At 37.4% G+C, this 24,909-nt stretch overlaps 2 protein-coding genes across 5 annotated transcripts; one reads left to right on the top strand and one right to left on the bottom strand.

The window, feature by feature from the left end:
- Nucleotides 1–947: 947 nt before the first annotated feature.
- On the bottom strand, nucleotides 948–4,146 carry neurod4 (neuronal differentiation 4). The gene is made up of 2 exons (XM_026200091.1): nucleotides 3,922–4,146; nucleotides 948–2,802 (listed from the first exon to the last, which is right to left on the bottom strand). Exon 2 carries the CDS (start codon nucleotides 2,794–2,796, stop codon nucleotides 1,747–1,749), a length of 1,050 nt encoding a protein of 349 aa, XP_026055876.1. The 5' UTR covers nucleotides 2,797–2,802; nucleotides 3,922–4,146; the 3' UTR covers nucleotides 948–1,746.
- An 11,021-nt stretch (nucleotides 4,147–15,167) lies between these two features.
- zgc:153867 (myosin light polypeptide 6) lies at nucleotides 15,168–23,741 on the top strand. 4 transcript variants are annotated; one of them, XM_026200087.1, is made up of 7 exons: nucleotides 15,168–15,359; nucleotides 17,372–17,399; nucleotides 18,917–19,060; nucleotides 21,534–21,707; nucleotides 21,852–21,929; nucleotides 22,184–22,224; nucleotides 23,230–23,741. In XM_026200087.1, exons 1-6 carry the CDS (start codon nucleotides 15,183–15,185, stop codon nucleotides 22,210–22,212), a joined length of 630 nt encoding a protein of 209 aa, XP_026055872.1. In that variant the 5' UTR covers nucleotides 15,168–15,182; the 3' UTR covers nucleotides 22,213–22,224; nucleotides 23,230–23,741. The 4 variants fall into 4 exon arrangements, with proteins under 4 accessions (XP_026055872.1, XP_026055871.1, XP_026055874.1 ...); XM_026200089.1 differs by lacking the exons at nucleotides 15,168–15,359; nucleotides 17,372–17,399 and adding exons at nucleotides 16,505–16,628; nucleotides 17,132–17,159; XM_026200086.1 differs by lacking the exon at nucleotides 22,184–22,224.
- The last annotated feature ends 1,168 nt before the right edge of the window (nucleotides 23,742–24,909 follow it).

The raw sequence follows: 24,909 nt of genomic DNA, 5'->3' as shown, positions 1-24,909 counted from the left end.
AAACCTTTGGAGCGGCGGACGAGGTGGGGTCCACTTCAGGCAAAACACCCTCTGAGGCAACCATTCTCATCTCAGTGCTGCTTTCAACAATAAACACACATTCACACACTGGTTCTCCGGCTTGTCATCCCATCAACCCTCTGTTTGTCCATTTGGAGAGGCATCACATTGTCCGTTATGAGCACAGAGCTAAAGTCAATGATCGTCCTGTACTCTAGTGATTTAAAGGTTTGTGGAGATACGCAGACAGTGTCTGCAAACATTTCAATACAGCTATGCGACATGCTACCAGAACCATTAAAAATACATTTTTCACTCTTTGTTTTTCACCCGCATCATTAACCCCCTTTTTGTGTGCTTGTTTTGTTTTGTTGATTTCCCCAACAATTTTGGCACTGAAAAGGCTGGGAAAACGCAAGTGAGACTGAAAGGGGATCCCGTGACACAGTCACCTGTTCAACAGCTATGTGTTCCCATGGCTCCACATGCTCCACTGACTCCCATGCCCATCATAACACTAATATTAATCACTAAAATGGCTATTATGCATATGATTCAACATCATCTTACAAATTCAGTGATTGCAATTTTTATTACATTTGTATATGTATGTTTATGTGTAAGTGTGTACATGGATGGATGGATAGACTTTTTTAAATCTCTTTTTTTCTAAGTCTATGAATAGATTTAGTCACACATTAGAGAAAATTCAGCATGACTATGAAATAAAGATTATGCATAACAGTGCAACATTATAATGATGTTTATAATGACAAAAAATCTAATACATTTTGCATTATTATTTTAAAATACAGTGTGTCTGCTTTTATTGTTAAAATGATTAATCTGGTTAGTGTTTCGTTATGTTTTCAGTATACATTATAGAAACTCTAAATGAAGAAGATCATAATAATATGATAAAGAGCACAAGGAAGAAACAACTTGTGTCATATTATATAAGAATATTTATTTTATTAAGTGCGGAACAGGTAAATATTTACAAACGCTTGAGCAAAATTACAAACATTGTGGAGAATGACAAAAATACATTAAACTGAATGAATTCCAATAAATAAATTAGATACTTTATGAATATTGGTAGCAGTGACTGGCAGTGTACCAACGAACCAATAAAAACAGTGCTGACAAATTGTTTCAAAACATACAACTGTCACCAAAATAAATATTAAATACAGTCATAAATAAATGCATTTTTTTATGGCAAATGTAATGTACTAAATTTGTCCTTTTCCTTCATTCTTTCTTTTTATTTATTTATGTTTTGTGTGTTTTGTTTAGTGGAAAATCAGCATCTGGTTGAACAATGCTGGGAAAAAAACTGAGGCTCTTACTCTCTGTATGCATCTAAAAAGCTTGACTTTGTGTCAATTTTGATACACTTTTATGGCATGTGCATCAAAGTCGTCATCTTATTTGAGGTGAAGAACATCAAGTGTATACAGAATACAAATCCCAGATCAATTAAAAATAACATTTAAAGAAGTAACAAACTCAGTCAAGACAGAAACAAGAATAACTTAACAAAAAAAATATGCATTTCTTTCTCAGTACTTCAGTTGCCACAGGTAGGTTGTGTTTCAGATACTCTCTCTCAGTGACCACTATGGTCTCTTAAGGGATCAGACAGGATACATGCAAAGCGTCTCCTTAAATGTGCTACCCCACTGGAGGCACACTGAGGAGCAGGAGGCAGAATTGCTGAGTGTCTCTGGTGGTCATTTCTGTTCATTCACTGTAAATGCTGCTCATCTGTGATGTCACAATGTGTGAAGGGGTAAACGACTCGAATGCTATGTCTAAAGGAAGCTCAAAACGGGAGCCTGGGAACATCGGGTGACCCTGAGGAGCTGGAAGACCAGCCAAGGAGGAAGGTGGGTAAGGGTGTGAGGAGATGTAATGAGCCGCGTGGGTCGGGTGAGGTGTAAAGTTCCTCTCAGCCTCATGCGGCGACGGCTCCTGCTTGAGGGCGATGTTGCCGCTGATGCTGAGTGGCGGAGTAAGAGGACCATCATAAGGTGGCGTGCCGCTGCTACATTCATTGGGTGAGGAGTTCTCATAGTTAGCCCCCTTGAAGCCCTTCAGATGGAGCAAGTGTGAGGCCTCCAATGAGCCATAGGGTGGACTGGGAAGTCCTGGTGAAGGATAGCTAATGGGGTGACCCTGTGGACCACCTACTCCTGGAATCCCACACTTTTCATCCAGCTTGTTGATCAGCATGGACGAGGGTCCAAGTTGGAGGCAGCCTGCCACAAGGTTGCTGGTAGGTTGCGAAAGCCCCTTGCATAGCATCTCCACAAAACCATGGCTCTCGGGTGATTGGCCACTCTCCAGAACCTCCGACAGAGCCCAGATGTAGTTGCGGGCCAGCCGCAGGGTCTCGATTTTGGAGAGCTTCTGGGTCTTGGAGTAACAAGGCATGACGCTCCGCAAGTTGTCCAATGCATCGTTTAGCCCATGCATGCGTGAGCGTTCCCTGGCATTGGCCTTGACGCGTCGGGCACGGAAACGTTCTTGTCTGGCTTTGGTCATTTTCTTCTTTTTAGGACCTCTTCGCTTGGGTACCTTTTCTCCATCCAGACCAACTTCTTCCTCTTCCTCCTCCTCTTCTTCCTCCATATCCTCACTGCCAAGCTCCACAGGTCTCCTGTGTAGGGCATAGTGACCGATCTCAGGTGTCTGGTCACCATCCTGTGAGCTGAGGTCTTCCTCCATCCATCCAAGAGAGCTGACAAGCTCAGTCACATCCCCTGGTTTTCCATAAGGTTTGGTCATCATTGTGATCTAAGGACACAGGAGACAGATTTGTGAATAAAAGTATTTACACCTCCTAAACCCTCATAATGGAGAGGCTTGACAGACATCACGATTATTGTGATGGTTATTATATAGCTTACAGATGTATAATTCCATTTCTTCTCTCAGTTTTAATGCTCCATTTAATGGCAAAGACTTTTTGTATAAACCCTTTGATTTCCGCAGTCGTTTTGGAGACGCTGTCCAATCTGGGACACGACTGGATTTAGTCCACAGATAAAGCGCTCGGATTTAATTTGTGGGGAGTCTGTAAACCGGAATCAACAAACACAGGACCAAGCCACACTAATACTACTAGAACAGTTTTGAATTTGATTTGATTGGTAGACATCCGCATTGTCTCCAAATACAAGTTTTTGTCCAGAGATTTGTTGGACTCGTGATAGCCTATTCTTCCGTCGATGTATAGCCATGTTTTCCTTTGAAACTCTAGAACTCGAGATGTTTAGTTCGTAATTAAAATAACATTCTGTTTTGCCGATTATAAACATTCCTGGTATGTATGCATTGAAGCGTGTCTCCTTTATAGAACACAAATGTTTGTAATAATGAATGGACCGGTCGGCACACATTTCGACTGGATAAAATAATCTGCATTCTAAAATAAATAAATAGGCATTAATTCATTTTCATTTTAACTGTTTCCTGCAAATGAAATAAAAAAATGATTCCAAAGTGAAAGAGGTTCGATAATTGCACATTTTCGACCAGTTTGCATCTTACTTACGAATTTTGCGATCTGATCAAATAACATGCATAATTGTGACAAAATGCACGGAAACAAGCTTGACATACAGTATAGTGGTGAACCCATTTTACGGATTACCCTGCGTTTAGAGCCGATGCTATTCTATTTTAACTATGTTTTATATAGGCACTACATTTAATATTAATGCAGTTATGTGTTTAATTATTTTTAACAACGATAAAACAAGGCTAATAGACAACTTAGTTTTATCACGCAGAATTGCTTAAATCTGTATCTTAATTGCTTAAATCTTTTTGTACACCATAAGATCTGAAAAGTAATATACACATATTTATACAAATAGCCTAATAAAAGAAAACTTTTAAAAATAGCCGTACCTGTTAATGCGCCACTTCAATAAAACTTGAAAAAGGTGGTAAGAAAGCCTGAACACACTGTCAAAATGTTTCAAAGAAATGCTGTAAAACAAAAAAATAGAAAAACAAAGTTCCAGACTCCCCGCTGATGGTTTGTGTGTCAAGTCCGTCTGCGCCAGTGCAGGTCCGTTAGCTCTCCATTGGTGCGTCAGCGCGTCTTATGCCTCACTGAAGCGCACTGACTCCCGGCTTTGACTTTCTAGCGATGCTCACAAGCTCCGCCCACAAACCCCTCACCCCTCCAGCTGATCCGAACGCGCGTGGCGCGCTCGTGGCTAAAAGTTTGACTACTTAAGTGTGTGCATTTATCCCCATGCCCGAGCTTTGTGTCTGAGGTTGTTCGCATTTGTGCGGAGGGAACGATGCAACTTCCCTTGCACATTAACCTTAAAAACCTTGCAAGGTGAGAGGCATTGCAATCCATTTGTCATTTATCAGAGAGTGCAAGATTAAAAATGTTTTTAAGAGTAGCCTATTTGGGTCGATGACGTGCAGTTTATACATAAACTGTGTATTTTAATCTATTAGGCTACGTTTTTATAATGGATTTAAAGGTAATTTATTGTGCAATGTAATGTATTTAGCTATTCATTTAATTATAGGCTATTATTTTTACAGTAAAGGGGTTTAAAGGCTTTAAATTATAAAGGCTTTAAATATGTTGATACAAATTTGTGAACATATTGGCATAATATTTTGGTACTATTGTTAGTTTAGTATTAAAAAGTTTGTTTTGTCTTTAATTATGCAGTAGTGTACTAATCAATATACAAGAAGTGGGCATTTTAAAAATTAAAATAGAGAAAACACTTTTAGACTCGCATGACTGTCACCTTCATTAACAACAACAACAACAACAACAACAACAACAACAACAACAACAACAACAATAATAATAATAATAAATGTATTTATTACTTTTTATTGTTGAATTGTTATTGTTGAATTGATGGTCAGTAGCATTAATTTCGTTTACTGGATTATGTAATACACCAGTTGATTCGCAGTGTACTATTCCAAATTGAAAATAACCTATCATTGAGGCGCTATACAAATATCACTCTCCGCTTTTCTTTCGTGACCTAACGTATTTTCTGCCCCAAAAAAGCCCGCACAGTGCTAGATTAATACCCCTGAGCCCTATTTGGTTTACGGCGAGGTCAAATGTTGGTCTTAACTCTAATTACAGTAGTCTGGTGTACAAAGACGCGCGCGCGTCCCAGTAAATGATTGTGACAGCTTGGTGCAGTGTGAGCAGGTGTGTGTGTTGTTCACTCGTTTCATTCATTCGCTCCGTCCGCTCATTATCGCCCCTCGGCCCACCAAAACATAACGCTCAATAACTGCTGGATTAATCAAGCCAAAACGCTTTTGTTTCGCTAAGATAACTCACTCAGCCATGCATGCTGCGCCTGAGGGTGGTTTGCCCCACGAAATACTTTTCTGAAAAGATTTATTAGACTAGACTACTTCATACGCAACAGATAGCCTACTTACCTTAGGCTGTGCATCCTTTAATTCACAAACGAATTATGTAAAGCACACGTGATAATATCACAAAAATGTTTAATTCAGAACTTTCTCAGGGTGGGCGCTGTTTTAATATTTCGCGAATTGAAACGATGCTGTGAGGAATGAAAGAGCACCAAATTTACATTTGCATTTAAAATGACATTTTTTACTTCTTATCTTGGAGAAACAAAATAGGCTACTTTTTGTAAAATAAAAGGGTGAACAAAAAAAAAATGTTTATAACCTGGAGTTAACAAGTTACTGTGAGAAAGTGTAACTTATTCAACAGATTGATAGCGAAGCCTATACTCTTTCTTGATTTCATGCAAGAAAATCTTAATATTGCATCTACTCGGATGTCCACTTATTTACATCAATTCAGATTGCTGCCTCACATTTGACATTTTAATGTTTTTGTCTATAAACGTATTTATACTAATATAATATTAAAATAATAAAACAAACATCCAAGAGCACTTTTTAAACAACGTTTTAGTTATTATTATAGCATAGCTATATTGACGCGTGAGCGCTGGTGCAGCAGGCGCATCACTTAAAACCATCTGCTCATTTATCAATCACCAGTGTTTGGCTTGACTTAAATCTTCAACTGTCTAAGTGAACTTCTGTAGCAATTATAATGGGAGCTAGAACTAAAAAAAATATTTAAAAAAAAAATATTAAAAAAATATAAATTAGGCATCAGGTTTGAAAAACAAATCTTAATGCCTCTAAGTAAATTTTCTTCTAAAATGAGCAATAACCTATTCATTGCCGTTAAAGTGAAGTTACTGAACCTACACATAGGAGTCTGCTGAAAACGCTAATTTCAGAAGAAAATTTCAGATGGCACTTTGAGGCTTTTGCATCTGAACTTATATATACAAACAAGAAAATAACATTCTGTGCATCATTTAGCATTTATGAAGTTTTGCCCTGATAAAATGTGACTTTATTTGGCAAAATGGGGCTACTTATTATGTGTTCATACCACAGTAGGGGCTCTATTGTAGTAGTGTGCTATTGACAGTGGGGCTTCAGGTCACACGTGTCCTCACACTGATCCCATTGTATGCACCAAGTGTGCACATCTGTGGCCTACAGAGTATGCTCACACTCTCTCTACAAAACTTTTGGTAACACTTAAAGTTAACTTCTAAAATTCATTCTAAATCTACTGCTAACAGATCAAATAATTACTATTTTGAAATACTTTATAATGTATTGCTTAATGTATTTTCTCTTTTTTATTGCTATCCACTATTTAAATTATAATTGCTAAGTTCACTTAGATAGTTGAAGGTTTAAGTCACTGGTGATTGATAAATGAACAGATGGGCTTAAGTGATGCGTCTGCTCCACCAGCGCTCACGTGCCAGTCGCCTGCCTACCATAATCTCTCATGCGACAACACAATCAACACAATAGGACAATATCCATACCGCTAGTTCACTCGGGTGACGCTTCTTTCCTTTCACACAAAGGGAGGAAGGCTTCCACTTGCCGGCATAGATGTGATGTTCAGATTGAAAATCTATGCACTGATGAAGATAGAAAGCCTTTGCTATGGTAACACTCAACAATCAATGTCCAATTAATCATGATTAACTTGAAAGAAAACGGTAATAAACGTCATTAAGTATTCTCTTTTTAACACTCATTTTCAAGTCGCTGAGAATCTGTTACTGAGAAACTGGCCTTCAGATTCTAGGTTTGTGTGGAGGTCATGATAAGGGTAACTTCTACATGCATTTACATGCTCAGAATGGATAAAAAATATCCACATTTGTGTTCCAAAGATGAATGGAGGTCTTATGGGTTTGGAACAACATGAGGGTGAGTAATTAGACAAATTTTCATTTTGGGGTGGAGTCTCCCTATGTCCCATATATGAACCAGGGATCATGTGTGTCAACACTATGCACACCTAGTAACTGTGTCATGCTTCCCCAAAGATCCCAGGGTAACCCTGCTTCACCACAACTTTACCTCCCAGGAGTGTTTCACAATGCTGTGTCACACCTGCAACCTGTATTGGGAATTACTGTGTTGAGCCCAAACTCTCCTCCCTTGTGCCCTACCGAAGGACGGACAGCTAACTTAGGGGCCGAGTCCTGCTGCATTTTCTAGTCCAGCTCAACCAGAAGTGAACACTATAATCACAAGAGACCATTTACTCCTCTTTACCATCTGACCTAAATGTTTATAGTTTCATGAGGCTTTTCTCAAGTGTTCATGCAGTGGGTCTTCATGGAAAATCTGTGAATGCACAGCCACGAGAGCAGCGGTACTCAATAGACAACCTCCTGTTGAGACAGTTTAGAGTTCAAATTATATCCAGAGGAACAGCACACAGAACTCCCATGACCCGTTTCATTGTTTGGAGTGAGAGCTCCACTCCCCCAACCCCCCTCTGCAGTCCCAAGGAATTACATTTCTGCAATTATACAGAAAGTACTGAATGGACTTATATATATATATTTTACTTTTTACTTAATTTTTTTTTTTTTTCAGTGAATGAGACAGTAAAATAATACATTTAGGAGCCAAGTGATAATATTTGTTCACAAATTACAGAATTTCTCAGTAAAGATTGTTTTATATAAGAAGTTCTGTTCATTATATAGTTTCAGACTCTTGGTGTTTAACAACAGTAGCAGCTGTTTTAGAAAAGAACACCACCATATTCAAGAGTTGGCTGTTAGTAAGATTTTTTTTTAAATAAATTGATATTTTTATTAAGTCATGATGCATTAACCTGATCAAAAAATACCTTAAACACATTTAAAATGATACAAACATTTCTATGTCAAAGAAATGTTATTGTTTTTTAACTTCCAATTCAGACAAAAAGTCCTAAAAATGATTTCCACAACGGTTTTCAACATTGATAGTAAGATGAAACCTTTTGAGCACCAAAATCAGCATAATAAGAATGATTTCTGAAGGATCATTTGACAATGAAGACTAAAGTAATAGCTACTGAAAATCCAGCTTTTGCCATCACAGGAATAAATAACATTTTAAAATATGTTAAAATGGAAAACAGTAATTTTACCAATTATTTTCATTTCATTCAACTGTTTATTTCTATTAATCAAAGAAACTCTCAATTGGTGATCTTAAATTGGTTTTTAAGTAGTTTTTGCGAATTAGTTCCAATTTGATGCATCATTGTGGTGATCATAATTTGTGCCATAGAAATATCACACTGTTTTGAAAGAATATGTTTGCTTAAATAAATAAAAATATTATAATCTCATCAAAACAAACAAACAAACAAAAAACCTTTTCATATACAGCAACTCCCTGACAGTCACCATAGGGTTATTGGATGCAAAACAATAACCAATAAAAAAGGTATATTTTTAATATTAGATCTATATTTATATCTATCTACATCTATTAGATTTTTTATTAAATAATTGGAGCAAAAATCTTGTGGATGTGTATCTTAATTTATACATAAAGTAAATACACTGATGTAAAGCTTGCAGATTATCACATTACAGTAAAACTGCTGATTGGTTTTAAAGAAGTCATAATAGAACATTTAACCGACTTAAATAATAATAAAAAGAAAAACCTGCAACAACTTGCTGCAGTGTTTGTTGTTGCGTGCAGGACCCACTCGCACAAAAAAATTATACCACATAAGGTTTTCTGAAATGATTTCTGTTGAACATTTTTTGTAACATTAGCAATCATTTTTATCTGGAGCTGTTTTGCTGAATGCATTACACTAAAAAACATCAAATCTTCAAAGAAACCTGACAAGTCAAAACAGACTGATCAAGTGCATCCACCCCCTGTCAATACATCAGCGACAGTTATAGGACGCGTCTCCTTAAGCACACCAGCGATGACTTAATACTTGTTTACTCTAGCTGGCTTGTTGTGATGCTGTTGTAGTTACCTTGGTTGAGAGTAATTCTCTGTGCCAAGAAAAAAAAAACACACACCCACAACTATTGCCACAAGTGAGTTATCCTTTTTTGCAGTCCCAAGGGACCTGTTTGGAGTGGGAAGGGGGATCCGTCCGCCTCTCTGACAGATGGGTCCTTGTTTCTGTCTTTCTCTCCCTCACTCCTTCTCTCCTGAGCTCAGACACTCGCTTAGACTGAGATTGCACGAATACAATAGGAATTAAAGCCATGCACACATGCTCCTTCTATGTCTCCTGAAAGCTGAGCCCCTTGTAATAATTATAAAAGCAGGGGTGTGTGTTTGGGTGATGGGGGCTGGGCTGTTTGGGAAAACTTTGATAAAAACTTGGACTTAATGACTTTTTCCTAACTAAGTTTGTCAAAGTAATAAATAAACTATTCAACCAAATAAACTTTCTAAATATGAAACTAAATGTTCAGTGTCATTGAAGAACCAGTTTGTGCCAAAGAACAGTTATTAAAAGAACCTTCTTTGTCTAAGTGTGAAGAACAGTTTTCCACAATACTACACCATCATCTTCTAAAAGGGTTAGTTTGCCCAAAAATGAAAATTAGCCTGTGTTTTACTCACCCTCGAAGGCATCCTAGGTGTATATTACTTTCTTCTTTCAGACGAGTCCAATCAGAGTTATATAAAAATTGTCCTGGCTTATCTAAGCTCTATCATTGAGGTGGGTGGGTGTTTCTGTTCTGTTCTCTAAAGCTATAATAAGACAAGCCTAACACGTCTCAGGGGCATGCATAAAGGCCTCCTGTAGCAAAAACATGTGTTTTTGTAAGAAAAATGTAAATATTTCAAATGTAATAAACATTTTCTCTCACTTCTGCTGACTGTCATGTGCGGAAGCGTTCCGGCGGATGACGTAGGACGTATGCTTCGCGTGTATCCCTTTTGAGATTAGCTAGTCTTGTGAGCTTGTTTTAGGAATCTTAGTTTTCTTAGCAAAGGAAAACCAGTCTCCTCTTGTCTTATATTGAAATCCTCTGATATTTTTGTGCTTCTCATAATTGTTTTGTTCTCTCTTCACATTCGTCACTAATAATGCAACATTGACGTCCTACGTCATCCACCAAAACGGCTTCCGCTTATGACAGATAGTGGAAGCGATAGAAAAGTGTTTATTTCATTTGAAATATGGATATGTTTCTGACAAAAACACATGGATTCGCTACAGGAGGCTTTTATTCACCCCCTGTAGCCGTGTGAGGCGTGTTCTATTATGGATCCCTGCACTTTTTTAATATGTTTTGGACTGTTGAACAGAAACACCCGCCCATTGGAATGATAGAGCTTTTAATATAACTCCGATTGGATTCATCTGAAAGAATAAAGTCATATACACCTAGGATGGCTTGAGGGTGAGTGAAACACAGGCTAATTTTCATTTTTGGGTGAACCAACCCTTTAAAGCTGCTTTTTAGCTGAACTCATGAACACTGACACTATGATTTAACTGAATTAAATCAACATTGAACTGACTTGAGCTGAATAATGACACCATTCTTCTGTTGAGCTGTGTTTTTAGCATAATTGGTGAATTTTGCAAAATCGACCCTGTTATTGAACTGAACTGAATCAACTTTGAACCGACTGGAGTTGAACAACAACACTATTTTCATTGAAATGAACCCATTTCACAATTGAAAGGTTTAATGGATGTTCTTCATCTGTCCCAATATGAAACATTCTGAAAACTGAATTGTATTCCCTTAGGAGAATAATAGAGAGTGCGTCTGTGTTTTAAAAGATATGTGTTGTAAAGGTAATCCCAGAGCTCTGCCCTTATCTGCTTACTGGAGCTGAATACAGGAGTTCTTTGGGATGGTTCCTGAGGGACAGGAGAACAGCCAAACTCGTGCTCCCGGACACCTGGGAGAAGTGGGGCCGAGTTTTATAGCTATGGACTTTAAACCTCAGTAGTACCCCCTTCAGCAGAAAAATATTACTAAAACCATTTATTTTCTCCATTAAACACACTGAAATCATGGCCGATGAGGAGTGAGTGGGAAGGAATTGGGCAATAAAAGCCAGTCTGCCAGTTTGTGTAAATCAATCCCATATTATATCAAGTACCCACTGCATAATTGGAACCATAAAATTGCCCATTTGCACAATATGCCACCTGCAACCCCTCTCTATAGGCTGCTCTGCTATTGATACAATGGCTGGACAGTGTCCACGCAACACCTCTTGCAATTTTTCTAGCGTTTGTTTGGAAGTTGTGCACATTCCATTCTGTCGGGGAATTTTGAGGGTCATACTGGCTATTAGAGTTAATGTAGGATAATTGAACCATTCGAATGAGCCGAATACAAACCAATTAAGGTGGTCAGAGCATTCCACTTAAACCACATTTTATAAAACAAAGTGTTCATCCATTCGCAGTCCATCCTTTTCCTGAACCCCAACCCTGTTGGGGTGAGCTGTGAGAGACAAGGGGGAGGGGGTTCCATCTGCTTTGCTGGCTGTCCTTTGGGATGTGGGCATACCCCAAGGGGCTGTAGCTGGGAAGGATAGAGGGAGGGGAGGATGGGAGGGAGTGAGAGAAGTTGAATAGATTGCACCCATGCACTAATCAAAGCCCATATTTAGTATGCCCAAACACAATAGGCAGATTTTGCCCATTCCTTCTTCTAGCTTCACCAACAAACACAATCATTAGATTCATAAAAACAACTGCAACTGGCGTTTCAGAACTGATGACATGAGTGCGCAGATTTGCAGAGATTCATTTCAGCAAATTAAAAGATTTCTGAGTATTTGGCAGGGGGCCACAGATTGTGTGTGATCAGGTGCATGTAGCCCACAAGTGGAATAGTCTGATTCCCAAAGTGGTTTACGGCAATATGACAAACAAAAAGGTGATAAGTTGTCTGAGTTCATTGTTATAAAATGAAATATCGTTCTCTAAAATATTAACACAAATAAAATAAAAATAATTCTGAATATTCCCAGATGCAGGTCTTTTCCCACAGCTTCAAGAGAAAATAAAATATGCATTGGTGCAATGCCAATGAGACAATGTTTAAATCAGCCCAATGTATTGGTTTTTGAAGTAGGTTTCCACTTATACAGACGTTTTGATGCAGAAAAACAGATGCCAGCTGGAAAACACTACAGTTTCTGATTAAATGAGACGAGAAGTGATTGTTTGTTTGCTGCACGTAAGACAGAGAGACAAAATAAAAGGAATCAAGTTGCATCAGGTTTCATGGTTTCTCGTCAGCTCGGACTTGTTGAAAGATGCCTGGATCTGAAAGCCACGGGTCCGTGTGGGTACCCCTGCGTTAAGCATCCCATTGATTGAACTGCTCCTCCAGGGCAAAAGCAACTTCAGTGCTTTAGTTAACACCCCTCCAGCAAACTGCAGGGCTTTCCGATTGGCTGTCTGCCTCTAAGCTGCCTATCTTCTAGGCTTATTGTTTTGCGAGCCCTACACAGTCAATATTAAGCTTGGATAATGTGATATAGAGGCAGCTGGAGGAGCCGCAGATATTACCATGACACTACAGAGAAAGGGGTGTAATGCCATTAAAAATAAATCAGGTGGTTTGATGATTTGGCATGGTCCGGAGATTCTGTGAAACATTAGGTGGGGCAGTTGCTATAATTCTATTACACATTCTGGGGGAACCTCTGAGGAACAATTGATTCCCTTTCCCTAGTTCAGCATAATTCAATTTCTTTTCATCAAAGGCTTGAAAAGAGTAAGGCAAAACAGAAAGTTTACTTTTCCAATTGGAAAAATCAGCACCCAGAATGATCAATTCTGCGCTTGTGTAAAAAAAAGAAAGAAAAGCAGATGTTCTGGAGACCTTTCACCTAAAGTTGGTAAAATGACTCTGATGTCATACTACAGAAACATTTGTTTAAGTCGAATTGAAAATAAACACAACAAAAATAACTAAGCAAAAGATTTAGGACATTTCAGCATACTTGGTTGTTGCTCAGATTACAGTTCAAACAGAGATTAGGAGAAACGTGAGGCCCAAAAATTAATCTCTTTAGTCGGTTTTAAGACTTGATGTTCACTCGGCAGACTCGCTTTTGTTGTGACCTTCTTCACTGAGAAAACACGTGAGGTCAAAACTTGTTACAAAAATACTTTAAAGACATTTTGCTGCGAATTAAACATGTCTGGTGAGCATTTGTAATATCCAAAATGTGCGTTAATTAATTAATTCGGTGGGCCGTTGGTCGCGCGGCGGGGGTCCTGTGTCACCATTGTTGTGATGCTCGAGACACATAAACGGTGATTTCAAGGCCCATTGAGCGGGCGATGGATTGTACTTAAAATCTATTAAAGGGCGGGGAACATTGATTACTCCTAAAAATAAATAAATAAATAAATAAAAATACCAAGAGCGCTAAATATATCTGGACGTACTCGACGTCTTAGAAGATATGTGCTGTCAATAAAACAGATATTTTTATTATTATTATTTTTTTTATAAAATTAAAAAAAAAAACTTTGTTTACACGTTATATATGCTGGATTGTTAGTGAGTTGAAAATATGCATAATTTAGAGACATCATGACAAATATGAATGAGACAGGTTTTTTACAGGTTTACTCAGTAAATCAGTAATCATAATATTCAATTTGAATATTTCAATATTCATAGAGATTGAACCAAAATAGTCTTATTTAGTCTATGAATTATTATACATAAGCGGGTTATTTTTATTTACTCACATGTGGCATAGGTGCCATGTGGGTGAAGTTTTATAATAGTAATCTTATTTATTTCGTTTTGGCGGTCTGGTTAAGGTTTTACTTTAGGCGATACTGACATCTAGTGGTCAAACACTACTTTGCTTTTGCACTATCACACCCTATAGGTGCTGATTGGTTAGTTATACCATGCATAGAAAACTAATTCCTATTTAGTGATTTTATTGTGAACTCATGACCTAGACACCCATAAATAGTAATTCATCCCAAAAGGGCTCAACACAATTCTCTGGAAAATATCAGATTATAATAAGCATTAAGAATAGGCTTCAATGGAATGACAAACTTGTCCAATCAGAAGTGGACGTCATTATACTTTTGTAAAGCTACATTACTCTTATAATGAACTACGTAAATACTCATTATAAAAAACATTCACAACACCTCTAAATATTAAGCATGGACTTTATTGATGAGATTAGACTCATAGGCGAAATCATTTAGTTAATACCTGAGCAAAACTAAGACATCTACATATTGTGGAGAAAAAAATGATACAATTTATAATAATAATAATAATAATAATAGTAATAATAACAGAATCAGCACAGGAAACATTGAGGAAGGTTGCAATTACCAAGAGACTGAGTGTGAGAGAAATATTTTCTAGAGATGAAAGGAAGAGAATAAAAATAGAAATACCTATAAATAACCAAATAGCAGAGCTCTTCCACAAAACGCACACGGAGGTCTTGACGTGCTTTTATACTGATACTGCTGTCTGTCAGTGACACAAACCCCCTAACACCCACATATGAACACGATTCTGACCTACATATAAATACAAGCAGAGAGAGTGAAACAGATTCGGTGAGACAGCACTCCTACGCACACTCTCGTGCACTCTTACTGCATGCACATCCACTGCATGAATTCATTCTAGATTAGTCCTGCTACCTGCTTGCTTCTCCTATTCATTCCTCTCTCTTTTTCTACTATCAGAGGACACACATGCAATTAATCTGACAGAGATTTTTTTTTTGCAAAGCAGTGGACAGGGAGGAAGGACACATTTCAAGGTCTAAAGATGGCACCAAAACGAGAACCGTCAATTAAAAAGTCTCCATCAGGGGGAACCTTACCAAGGCACGGACCACCATTTCCTTGCCCTGCCACAACACCTTCACCCCCAAAATCAGCTCCTGAGTTGAAACCGCGGATGCTGCGGCCATCTGATTCCCCCTTTGACCCAAGCACATTAGAGGTAAGTGATGGTCCTGCAACAGAGCCTTTAGAATTGCTTATTCTTCATTACTATGGTAAGAGCTCTTCTATGCATCAGTAAAATAGCAATGGGAAAGGTAGCAGAATAGAATGTGGATCAAAATATGAATAACTTGATGTGGACTTATCAAGAATATTAAAAAATCATATTTTCTGTATGGCAACATTCTGACACACAGCAACACAAGTATCAGATCCAAGTTTAATATTAGCTAGTTGTGAATAAAACATCAGTGATATCTCTTTTTATGCAGCTTCTGATTACCTCAGCATTGCACATGGAAAACTGTGTCAACCCAGACCTCAAATCTTGAGAGAATACTAGAGCTATATCAGGATTGAGAAATGGGTCACTGAAGTAGCTGATCCACACAAGCTGCATTACTGTCACCTTCAGTTTTACTTAAATGTAATAAATATTTTATATTCTTTTTCGTTATATACCTTATTCTCAAATCTAGGTTGAAGAGCAAACCATTCATAATTGATCATATATTGGAGATAAGCATAAGAACAATGGGTGTATGTAAACAATGGGCTAGACAATGTATAGCCTATTATATATATACTGTATATGATGAATTGTCGTTATACATTTTATTTGTTGTTTCTATATAGAGCCAACACCTCCATGTGCTAGGAATGCAGCATTGAAATTGAAATTTACAAATGCTTAATCGCATGTTTTACAAACTAAAAATCATCAGCATTGAATTCACACGCTTTGCCAATTTTGTGCACTCAATGATTGTGTTATAGTGATCTGCGCTGGTGGTGTCTCTATGCACTTATGTCACTCTTTGTGTGTAACGAGAATACTCCACTCGTCGTAAAGAGAAGTCCGAAACATTCTCGGGAGTCGGTTCTTTCGAACAGTTCTTTTTTAAGGATCATTTTTAAAAAAGTGATTCGGCAATTCTTTACGTCATCCCGCGGTTCCGCATTCCATTTAATGTTATAACTTAATTAGTAGTATTATTATTTTATAAATTAATGCTGTAATTTCATGCATCCCAGTTCAGTGTGTTGCAGCCATGAATCAACCTAATGTCACTTAGGCTGTCGTTCAAATATTTAATTTCTGTAAGTAAATCGGTTCAGATAATTCTCTGAAAAGACTCGACTCAGAGAAATGATTCATTCACGAATCGGATATCGTCACCCTTCATAACTCAGCAGCGCCAGCCCGAGTCATTTCACACACTCCCGCCGCAACACACACCCGGAAAACAAGCCACTACAGAATATGGTAGGCATATTGATAAATGTTTGATTTAAAAATAGTTTTCAGTAGAACTTATCTAAATAACGTTAAACAATACTAAGTGTGTAGTCTGGTAACTGTATACACGCTTATTGCTAAGAATCTGTCGTTAGCCTATTTCATGCTAGCTAACAGAGTTGTACGCTTTTTAGCTCGCAAAAAAGTGACTAAACCTTTGTAAATTGTTCCTGAAATTATTTTACAGAATCACAAGAGTATGATAGCTAACTTACATGGATCACAAGATTGTGTTTTTGCCTATCGGTCACCCGGTAACACGGCTGTGAGTTAGCGCCCAGTATTAACGTTAGCTGGCCAGTTTTAGCCAAGGATAGAAAACTTGTCGAACTTTTTCGTGCGGCCTAAAATATTTATCCAGACGGATTTTATGGACCATAGATGTGTTGTTATTAGAAACCCCATCTGATTCAAAGCTTTGCTATTGTGCATCATTTCATATTCATTGAATGTCGCTCTGTCTCAAACAGTCTGACTTCAGCGAGGACCAGATTCTTGGTGAGTTTTTGTCTAACGTTAGTCCATATGCACGTTATTGTTTCTACTACTATGTATATGTTACATTTCCCTGCATTTCTTGCTAGAAAGCCTGCTTTCATCATCTCGTCCGTGTTATTCTGTTCATCTGTTCCTCTGCCCCTGCATTCCTCCTGCTTACTTTCCTTACCTTTGTATTGTTTCCCTTTGCCACTGTTGTATGTCACCTCCAGATTGAGTTTAACTTGGAGCAAATACACGGTGAGTGCTTTGACAACTATTTTGTACTGATGTGATTTAGTTTGCATGGTGTTAAGGACAACAAGCTGCTGTCTGTGTGTCTGATAGCACCATACCTGCCTCCCTCATTTGAAGGGCATTCAGTAATTAATGGAAATGAACTGCAAATGTCATAATTTGGTATGTTTTCGAAAAGTAGAAATGCATTTTTGTAGCGAAGGCCTGTCAGCTAAAGTGTTTCTTCTGTAGCATGGACAGTCATGTCTGTAAAGGGTGTGTCTTGAGTCAGGAAGTGTTGTAACTGCTAACAAAAGAGTGCAAAGTCTTGCCGTGTTAAACATCTAAATATCAGCTCTGAAACTAGAATATTGGAGTTCTAATCTGTGTTACTACCAGTCACATGAGCTTTTTTGTTTAGTATATGGCCATTTAGGTTCATCTTTGCTCTTGTTTGTTTTAAGCAAAGGAAGTTGACATAATACTGCTCACTCTCTCGTTTTCCTCTCATACCTTATATGGTTAAAGGCTCGATTTAAGGCATGCAAGGGAACAGCCACATTCCAGTGAGCAACAAAAGCATTACAGAGATGGGAGGTTTTCTTTTTCTTTTTTTTTTTCTTTTTTTGGAAGGGCCTGTCCTAACGGATAACTTTCATTTCTTTCGGTGAACTCTGGCTTTGAGTCAAAAGAATCATTTATTTATAACAGTTTAAATGCTCAATAATGGAAGATTAGGTCTGGGCTTTAGGGTTGAGTTTTAAGATGATCTAAAAACTTGTGTGTATTAATGAATAGATCTATAGATAGAGAAATAACCATATACCTACATGCATACACACACTTTTATATTATGTTATGTTTATGTTATGTTTTATATTATTTATATTTTAAATATACTGGCTGGTGCTAGTGTATGTGTGTGTGTGTGTGTATGTGTGTGTATATATATATATATATATATATATATATATATATATAATTCAGATTTTATACGTTAATGTTATTGGTAAATTTAATATGCTAATAATAATAAAATAAGTAGAATCAGGTATTTGTTGATGGTTCACTAAATAATAATAGTGTAGTTTGGTCCCAGTAAGTTTGCCAGAAGTTCTGCTTAAATGGCTATTTGGTGTGTATGAATATTTCACTAGCTTTTTAATTTGATCAAAAGGTCTCTGAGTACTGAGGTATATGATGACTTAAGGTGGATGGATAAGATTTCTGTGGTCATTTTAGCCTAGAATTTGCATTAATATTGATGGCTGGTGCAGTATTTCCCTTTGTGCTGATCCACTGGGCTCTTTAAATTAAGTCAGACTCTTTTAAGGAATGGCCTGTCATTGCATCTTTACACAGAAAGGCATAATATATCTTGTCCTGTTTTTCTTGTTGACTAAAATCAACCATCCTTCTTTGTCATCCTTGTTCATGTCAGCTTCTTTTTTTGATCATTTATGTATTTTGTCATTTCATTTTTCCTGTCCTCTGTTTGTTTACCAAGATTGTCTCAATGATTTTTGTAATGATCTGTGCAGAGTTTAAAGAAGCCTTCCTCCTGTTTGACCGGACGGGAGATGGGAAGATCACCTACAGTCAGTGTGGGGATGTGATGCGTGCACTGGGCCAAAATCCTGTCAATGCCGAGGTGCTCAAAGTCCTGGGCAACCCAAAGGCAGAAGGTAGGACAAGACACTATGGAGAATGGCTGACCTGTATACTCATTTCCTTAATATCATATATTGTCTTTATCTGTGTGTACAAAATAATATATTTGAGGGATCAACAGAACAAATTTTTACCTGCTCAGCTGGTTGTTCAAATTTGTACTTGCCCTTTCAATATTTTTACTGACTTCACAACAAAAAAAGGGGGTGTGGGGTGTTTACCAAAAAAAGCTTTATGCCATTCACATTTCTTTGTTTTATTTTCATAATGGCGTACGGTGCAAAATTTTAGATTGTTTTTTTTTTTAACACTGTTAAAACTATGCTTTCACTATTTTATCAAATGCACCAACAGGATATGTAACAAAAATGTTCAAATGCATCATAACACAACAGGAATAGTTGACAGTTTTGCTTTATTTAACTGACTATTAGCCCATTGAAGATCCATTTGAAAAGATTTGAAAAATGTATCAATACATCAAATACTCCTCAATGAATCCCCTGCAGTCAATGGGTGCCATCATAATTAGTCAAAAAAAGATGATAAAAACAACACCATAATCTGCGTGACTCCAGTCCATCGGTTAAGGTTTTTTAAAGCAAAACGCTGAACTACTGAAAAAGGTGTAAAATTGTATTTAAATGCATAAAAACATTTAGTGACAACAGCACTGTCCTGTTATATTTTAACTACGATAATTTGAGTATTTCTCTCTTCGTGTATAATATGGACAGTAATGCTATCTTGTAGGGGTGCTCTGATTTTTTAGGCTGATCACAGAAAGCAGTATCTACAGATCCGATCACCGAAACAGATCTTTTTAAAGCCTTCTTTTAATCATGTAGAATTAATTATAGTGATGATCCAATCCAAAGATTTTAGACATTTATTCAAAGTCTGAATTTCAATTTTGAAAATTAATTCCTCTCTTTGGTGACTCTTGTGAGAGGATTTATTTAGTTTATTTTTTTGAGGGGTGGAGGGGTCCCTTTATTTAAAAAAAAAAAAATATATATATATATATATATATATATCTCACCTTAATGTTTGATCATGCACTGTATTTGTTTTTTTACAGTCGTGTATTGTTGCACAATAGCTTACACAGCACAAGCCTGGTTTTGTGAGCTGTATGCGAGGTTCACACATACTCTGTTTGCAGTGCTTATGTAGTCCATGTGTGGTACAGAAGCAGCATGGACTGTGCTTTCACACAGGAATCTTCTCCTGTTTACCAGAAAAACAACATTTATCCATTATTTTGATTTTAAATCCAAACATTGATCCTTAAAATGCCTTTTCAACATTGTGATTTCTTCTTTTTACACAGTACAGTAATACAATCGTTCATCAATTATTCAGTGCTTTTTACTTTTTAATATTTAGTTTTAGATTTACATATTAAGTTGCTAAAGCAAAACATTTTAACTTCTTTTCTTAGGTTATCACAAACATTCTAAATTAAAACTTACCATTGACAGAAACAGTCAACTTTACTGTCTTTTCTTTTGCATTTAAATCTTTATTACTTACAGTCCTGCAGTTCATGAACTTTAATTAAGAACTGTAAGAACTTAAAAATTATTGCCGTTTTTATCTTAAAGTGCTCTTTTCCTTTAAACCTAGCCGGGAACCATAGCCTATGTGGTGGTGGCTGTGAAACACAGTAGACATTTATAGTGTAACTACTACATTTTTGTCAATGCATGTTCATGTTTACCGCAAACAATGCACTGTTACTTTAAAACAGCGAATGTAGCATGCAACAAAAAAATAGTCGATCTCTGCACTAATGCAGACGCACCGCACTTAAACGCACTGATTAAAACGCTTTAATCCATTAACATGAGCACAGAAAAAATCTGCACCACATATGCACTGCAAATGGAGTAATGTGAATTATGTGTGTGTGCTAAGAGTGTGCATAAGCGCACGGTCTTCAGGAAAAGGCATGAGCGTTGAATGGTTTAAATGCAGGCAAAAAGATCAAATGCAATTTATAAACTTTAGTGACGATGCGACACTGCTTCGATAGTGCAAGTGACAATTCTTGTATCGACTGCAGTATGCAGCTCGCTTATAGTGCAGACGCAATGTGATTTTATTTTTTTCAAGCCATTTGCATTTTGAGCGAGAAAGAGAGCATGCGCGAAGATTCACTCACGCTGTTTATGAAATTGTCTCAGAAACTTTTTCAAGTTACTTAATCAGTTATTTAATGAAGAAATATTAATTGTACCTCACCTACAACATTATAATTATTTTCCTCCTCGCCGGACAGAGACCGAGATGGTCCCGCTGCTTGTCATGCCAAACCTCTCACGGCAGCCGCGTCATCAGCTTGAGATCAGTTTTATGAGATCTGCCTTTTTAGAGACCGCCGATCAATCATCCCAAAACGATTATTGGCTGATTGTGATCAGTAGCTGATCAATCGGAGCACCCCTGCTATCTTGTCTGATTAAAGACTTCTTTGTTCCTCAGAAATGAACCATAAATTGCTGGACTTTGAACAGTTCCTGCCCATGCTCCAGGCCATCGCTAAGAACAAAGACCAGGGCACGTTTGAGGACTTTGTGGAGGGGCTTAGAGTATTTGACAAGGAAGGCAACGGCACCGTCATGGGTGCTGAGCTCCGCCATGTTCTCACCACACTGGGTAAGCTGGCCTGGTCTCCTGAGGAGATATTTATAGCCCACTCCTCCACATTTAGGCCAACGATTGTAGATACGGCTGAAGTGAACATTTTAAGTGCTCTTTTTGCAAAACATTTATGCATGGGTTTATTTATTCTTTTTATAGGAGAGAAGATGACCGAAGAGGAAGTAGAAACACTTCTAGCTGGACACGAAGATGCTAACGGTTGCATCAATTATGAAGGTAAACAATTGAGTTTTATTATGCATAGGTTTATCATGAGAGCACTTTCTGTTCTATGAGCCTAGTTTTTTGTCTGTAGAACGTTAAGTTAATAACAGTACATTTTAATACAAAACACACCTTTGTGCTGGGAATTGAATGGATGTATTATGTTTATGCACCACAATGGAAAAAAATGTTGTAAGCATTTTTAATTTCTTTTTGCGAGAATCGGATCTTGAAAGCATGCCGTAACTGTAACTGATCTTCCACAGCCTTCGTTCGCCACATCATGTCTGGCTGAGAGATGTCTCGGGTATACATCTACCTCCTGCCCTCAACATTTATAACACGTGAAGCAGCAATCCATCCAGGCTTTTTCTTTAATGCTCTTAGACGGACATGATTGCATAGTCTACACCTATCAACGATATATGGTCATTTAGAGTGCAGCTGTGCCTCATGTGGCGTCTAGAGCTAGAGAGTCTGGTTGGATCTAGTTTGAAGGTTTTGAAACATGGTTGGACTCTTCCCTATCTCTGCAGCAGCCTTTCCTCTGGCCCCTGGCTGCAGCATGCTCTCTGCATGTGGCCGTCCCTGCGACGGCTCTCAGAGGCAAAGGGCGACTGCACTGCTTCAGACTTGAGTGCATGTCAAGGGATGTAGCATAACCGGGTGTATCGCTTTTAAAAGCAGTCTAAGATTTCTCTTCCGATATCGGCACACTCCCTACCTGTGCTCACCAAGCAGTATGGTTGCTTTCATTATTAACTAACCAATCAATTTGCAGTGATTTGGCTGTGTTTTGCTGATCTTTCTCTCCCTTTTCCTGATGGAGGCTGATCCATAGCTCAACTCTACGGTCTCTCATTACTGAAGCTGTGCTAAAAAGCCGTTTTCCACTCTTGCCCTTTAGAGGAAAACCAAAAGGAGCTTTTTTAACATTTTCTTGAATCCTAGCCCTGGTTAAGTCTTTGAGCTGTGGTTTAGTAGGAGCTAGCCATGATCTTGCTCTCCTCGTTTCTCAACACTTATGAATGAGTACAACCGGGGAACGGCTTCCAACTACAGCAAAAGTCGCAGGCTAAACGCACTTTTTGATGGGTTGATGAGGTTGTGTTAAGAGCATTGGTCTATTTTATAAAAAAAAAAAAAACTTGTATATATTTTTTAAAATGTATTTTATTATTTATAATCATCCTTGTTTTAAAAGAATTTGGATTTTTGCAGTAGAACTTGATGCTGCGTGCTGTAGTTGGGGTCATTCCCCTTTTTGACACATTGTAAATTAACTTTATCTTATTGTTTTATTTTTCTACAGAACTCGTCCGCATGGTCATGAGCGGTTGAAGATAAAGACCCCAACTCATCTGTTTGTCTTTTCTATGTAATATTTTCTTTATATGTATTCCTATTCATTCCGTCACCTTCATTTGCTTAATGGCTCCAGTCCTTCGCTTGTGTTTGCACTCATTTGGGTATTATTATTAGAAGTGCCTTTATCTTCTTTAAGTTCCCATTTGACTCCCCAAGAGGTCCGCCTCCTGTCCTGTGGTATTCAAATCATATAGCGATATGAAAAAGATCTCTTGTGTGCCGAGTGATCTGCAATAAAACCTCTCAATAAAGCACATTAGCACAGCAGTGTGTATGCAATATCCAGTGTCTCCTCAGGCATCTCTGCTGGACTGTGCTGTAGTAGAAATGTCGTGTCTGGCCTTTTCAGAATAAGTTCCATTTATCAAATTGAGAAATTATGGATCGGAAATGCAATAACATTTTAATTAATTTGGAATATCCTCATTGTCCAATAAAGTACATTTTAAACAGAAACTATTTGTTTGTCTTTATTTCGAATTCTTCAAGAGTCTTGATTTTAGAAAGTGTAAAAAATAAATGATTGTAGTTGTGAATTGAATGAACATGAGCTTCGAGTCCAGTTGAACTTGCCTCTCTCCTGTTTGCAGATAGATGGCAGTGTTTTTACACTTGCTGAAAGCTGAACTCCCCACCCCAGTTGATTTAATTGATTGTGGTTAATTGTGAAAACCAAACTGTCTGAATTGAAATTAGAGCAAATTGCTGAACTTCTTTTGCAGTTAGACTAATGCAATTTAAATGATGCCTATTTGGTTTCAGGTCAGTGATTTAAATCAAAGGTAAATGTTGTTGGCACTAAGTGGTTTTAGTGTCTTTGAGACTAATGGGTGTCAGGTGCTTATAAGGACAAAAATCGTAGTGGGTTTTACAAACCTGTTTTTCATGCTTCTCTGATAATGTATATCTTTTTTTAATTTCAATGGAAATTTTCAGTATAAAGAAAAACTGAAATTTTACATTAATAGAACAAACATCTATTCACCTACATATGCATACCTATACATGCACATTTAATAACGTTAACTCATTATTACATATACTTTATATTACTTTTATTCAAACATTAAATTAATTAAAAGTTAACTTTTTTTTTTACGTATTCTGTTCTTTTGAACTTTCTGTTTGTCAAAGAACCCTGATAAAACATCACTGTTTCCATAAAAATATTAAGCAGTACAACTGTTTTCGATATTCATAACAATAAAAATGTTTCTTGATCACCAAAGGATCATATTTGAATGATTTCTGAAGGATCATATGGCACTGAAGATTGGAGTAATGATCATTACTCAATCATCACAGGAATACACTAGATCTTAAAATATATTAAATTGGGATTTTTATTTTTTTATTAAATCTTACAATAAAAAAATTTATATTATAAAATTTGATAAATGATGTTCGTACAGGTTTTGCGACAGTCTGTCTTTATTACTGCCTATATATCTCGGTATCTGATCACATATTTCTACTGAAAAAAGTAACTTTAAAATAACATAAGAATAATCCGAGGGTTTGTTTGGGTGTGCTGAAATACCCCATGATGCATTGTGTGCCAAGAGGAGCCCATCAACAGCTCACTGACCTTTTCACTCTGTCCGCTCGGCAGCAGTCAGAACTA

Source organism: Carassius auratus, chromosome 23 (assembly GCF_003368295.1).
Source record: "Carassius auratus strain Wakin chromosome 23, ASM336829v1, whole genome shotgun sequence".
Lineage (NCBI taxonomy): Eukaryota > Metazoa > Chordata > Actinopteri > Cypriniformes > Cyprinidae > Carassius > Carassius auratus.
Note: the sequence above shows the minus strand (reverse complement) of the source record. Positions and strands in the feature narration are given on the sequence as shown.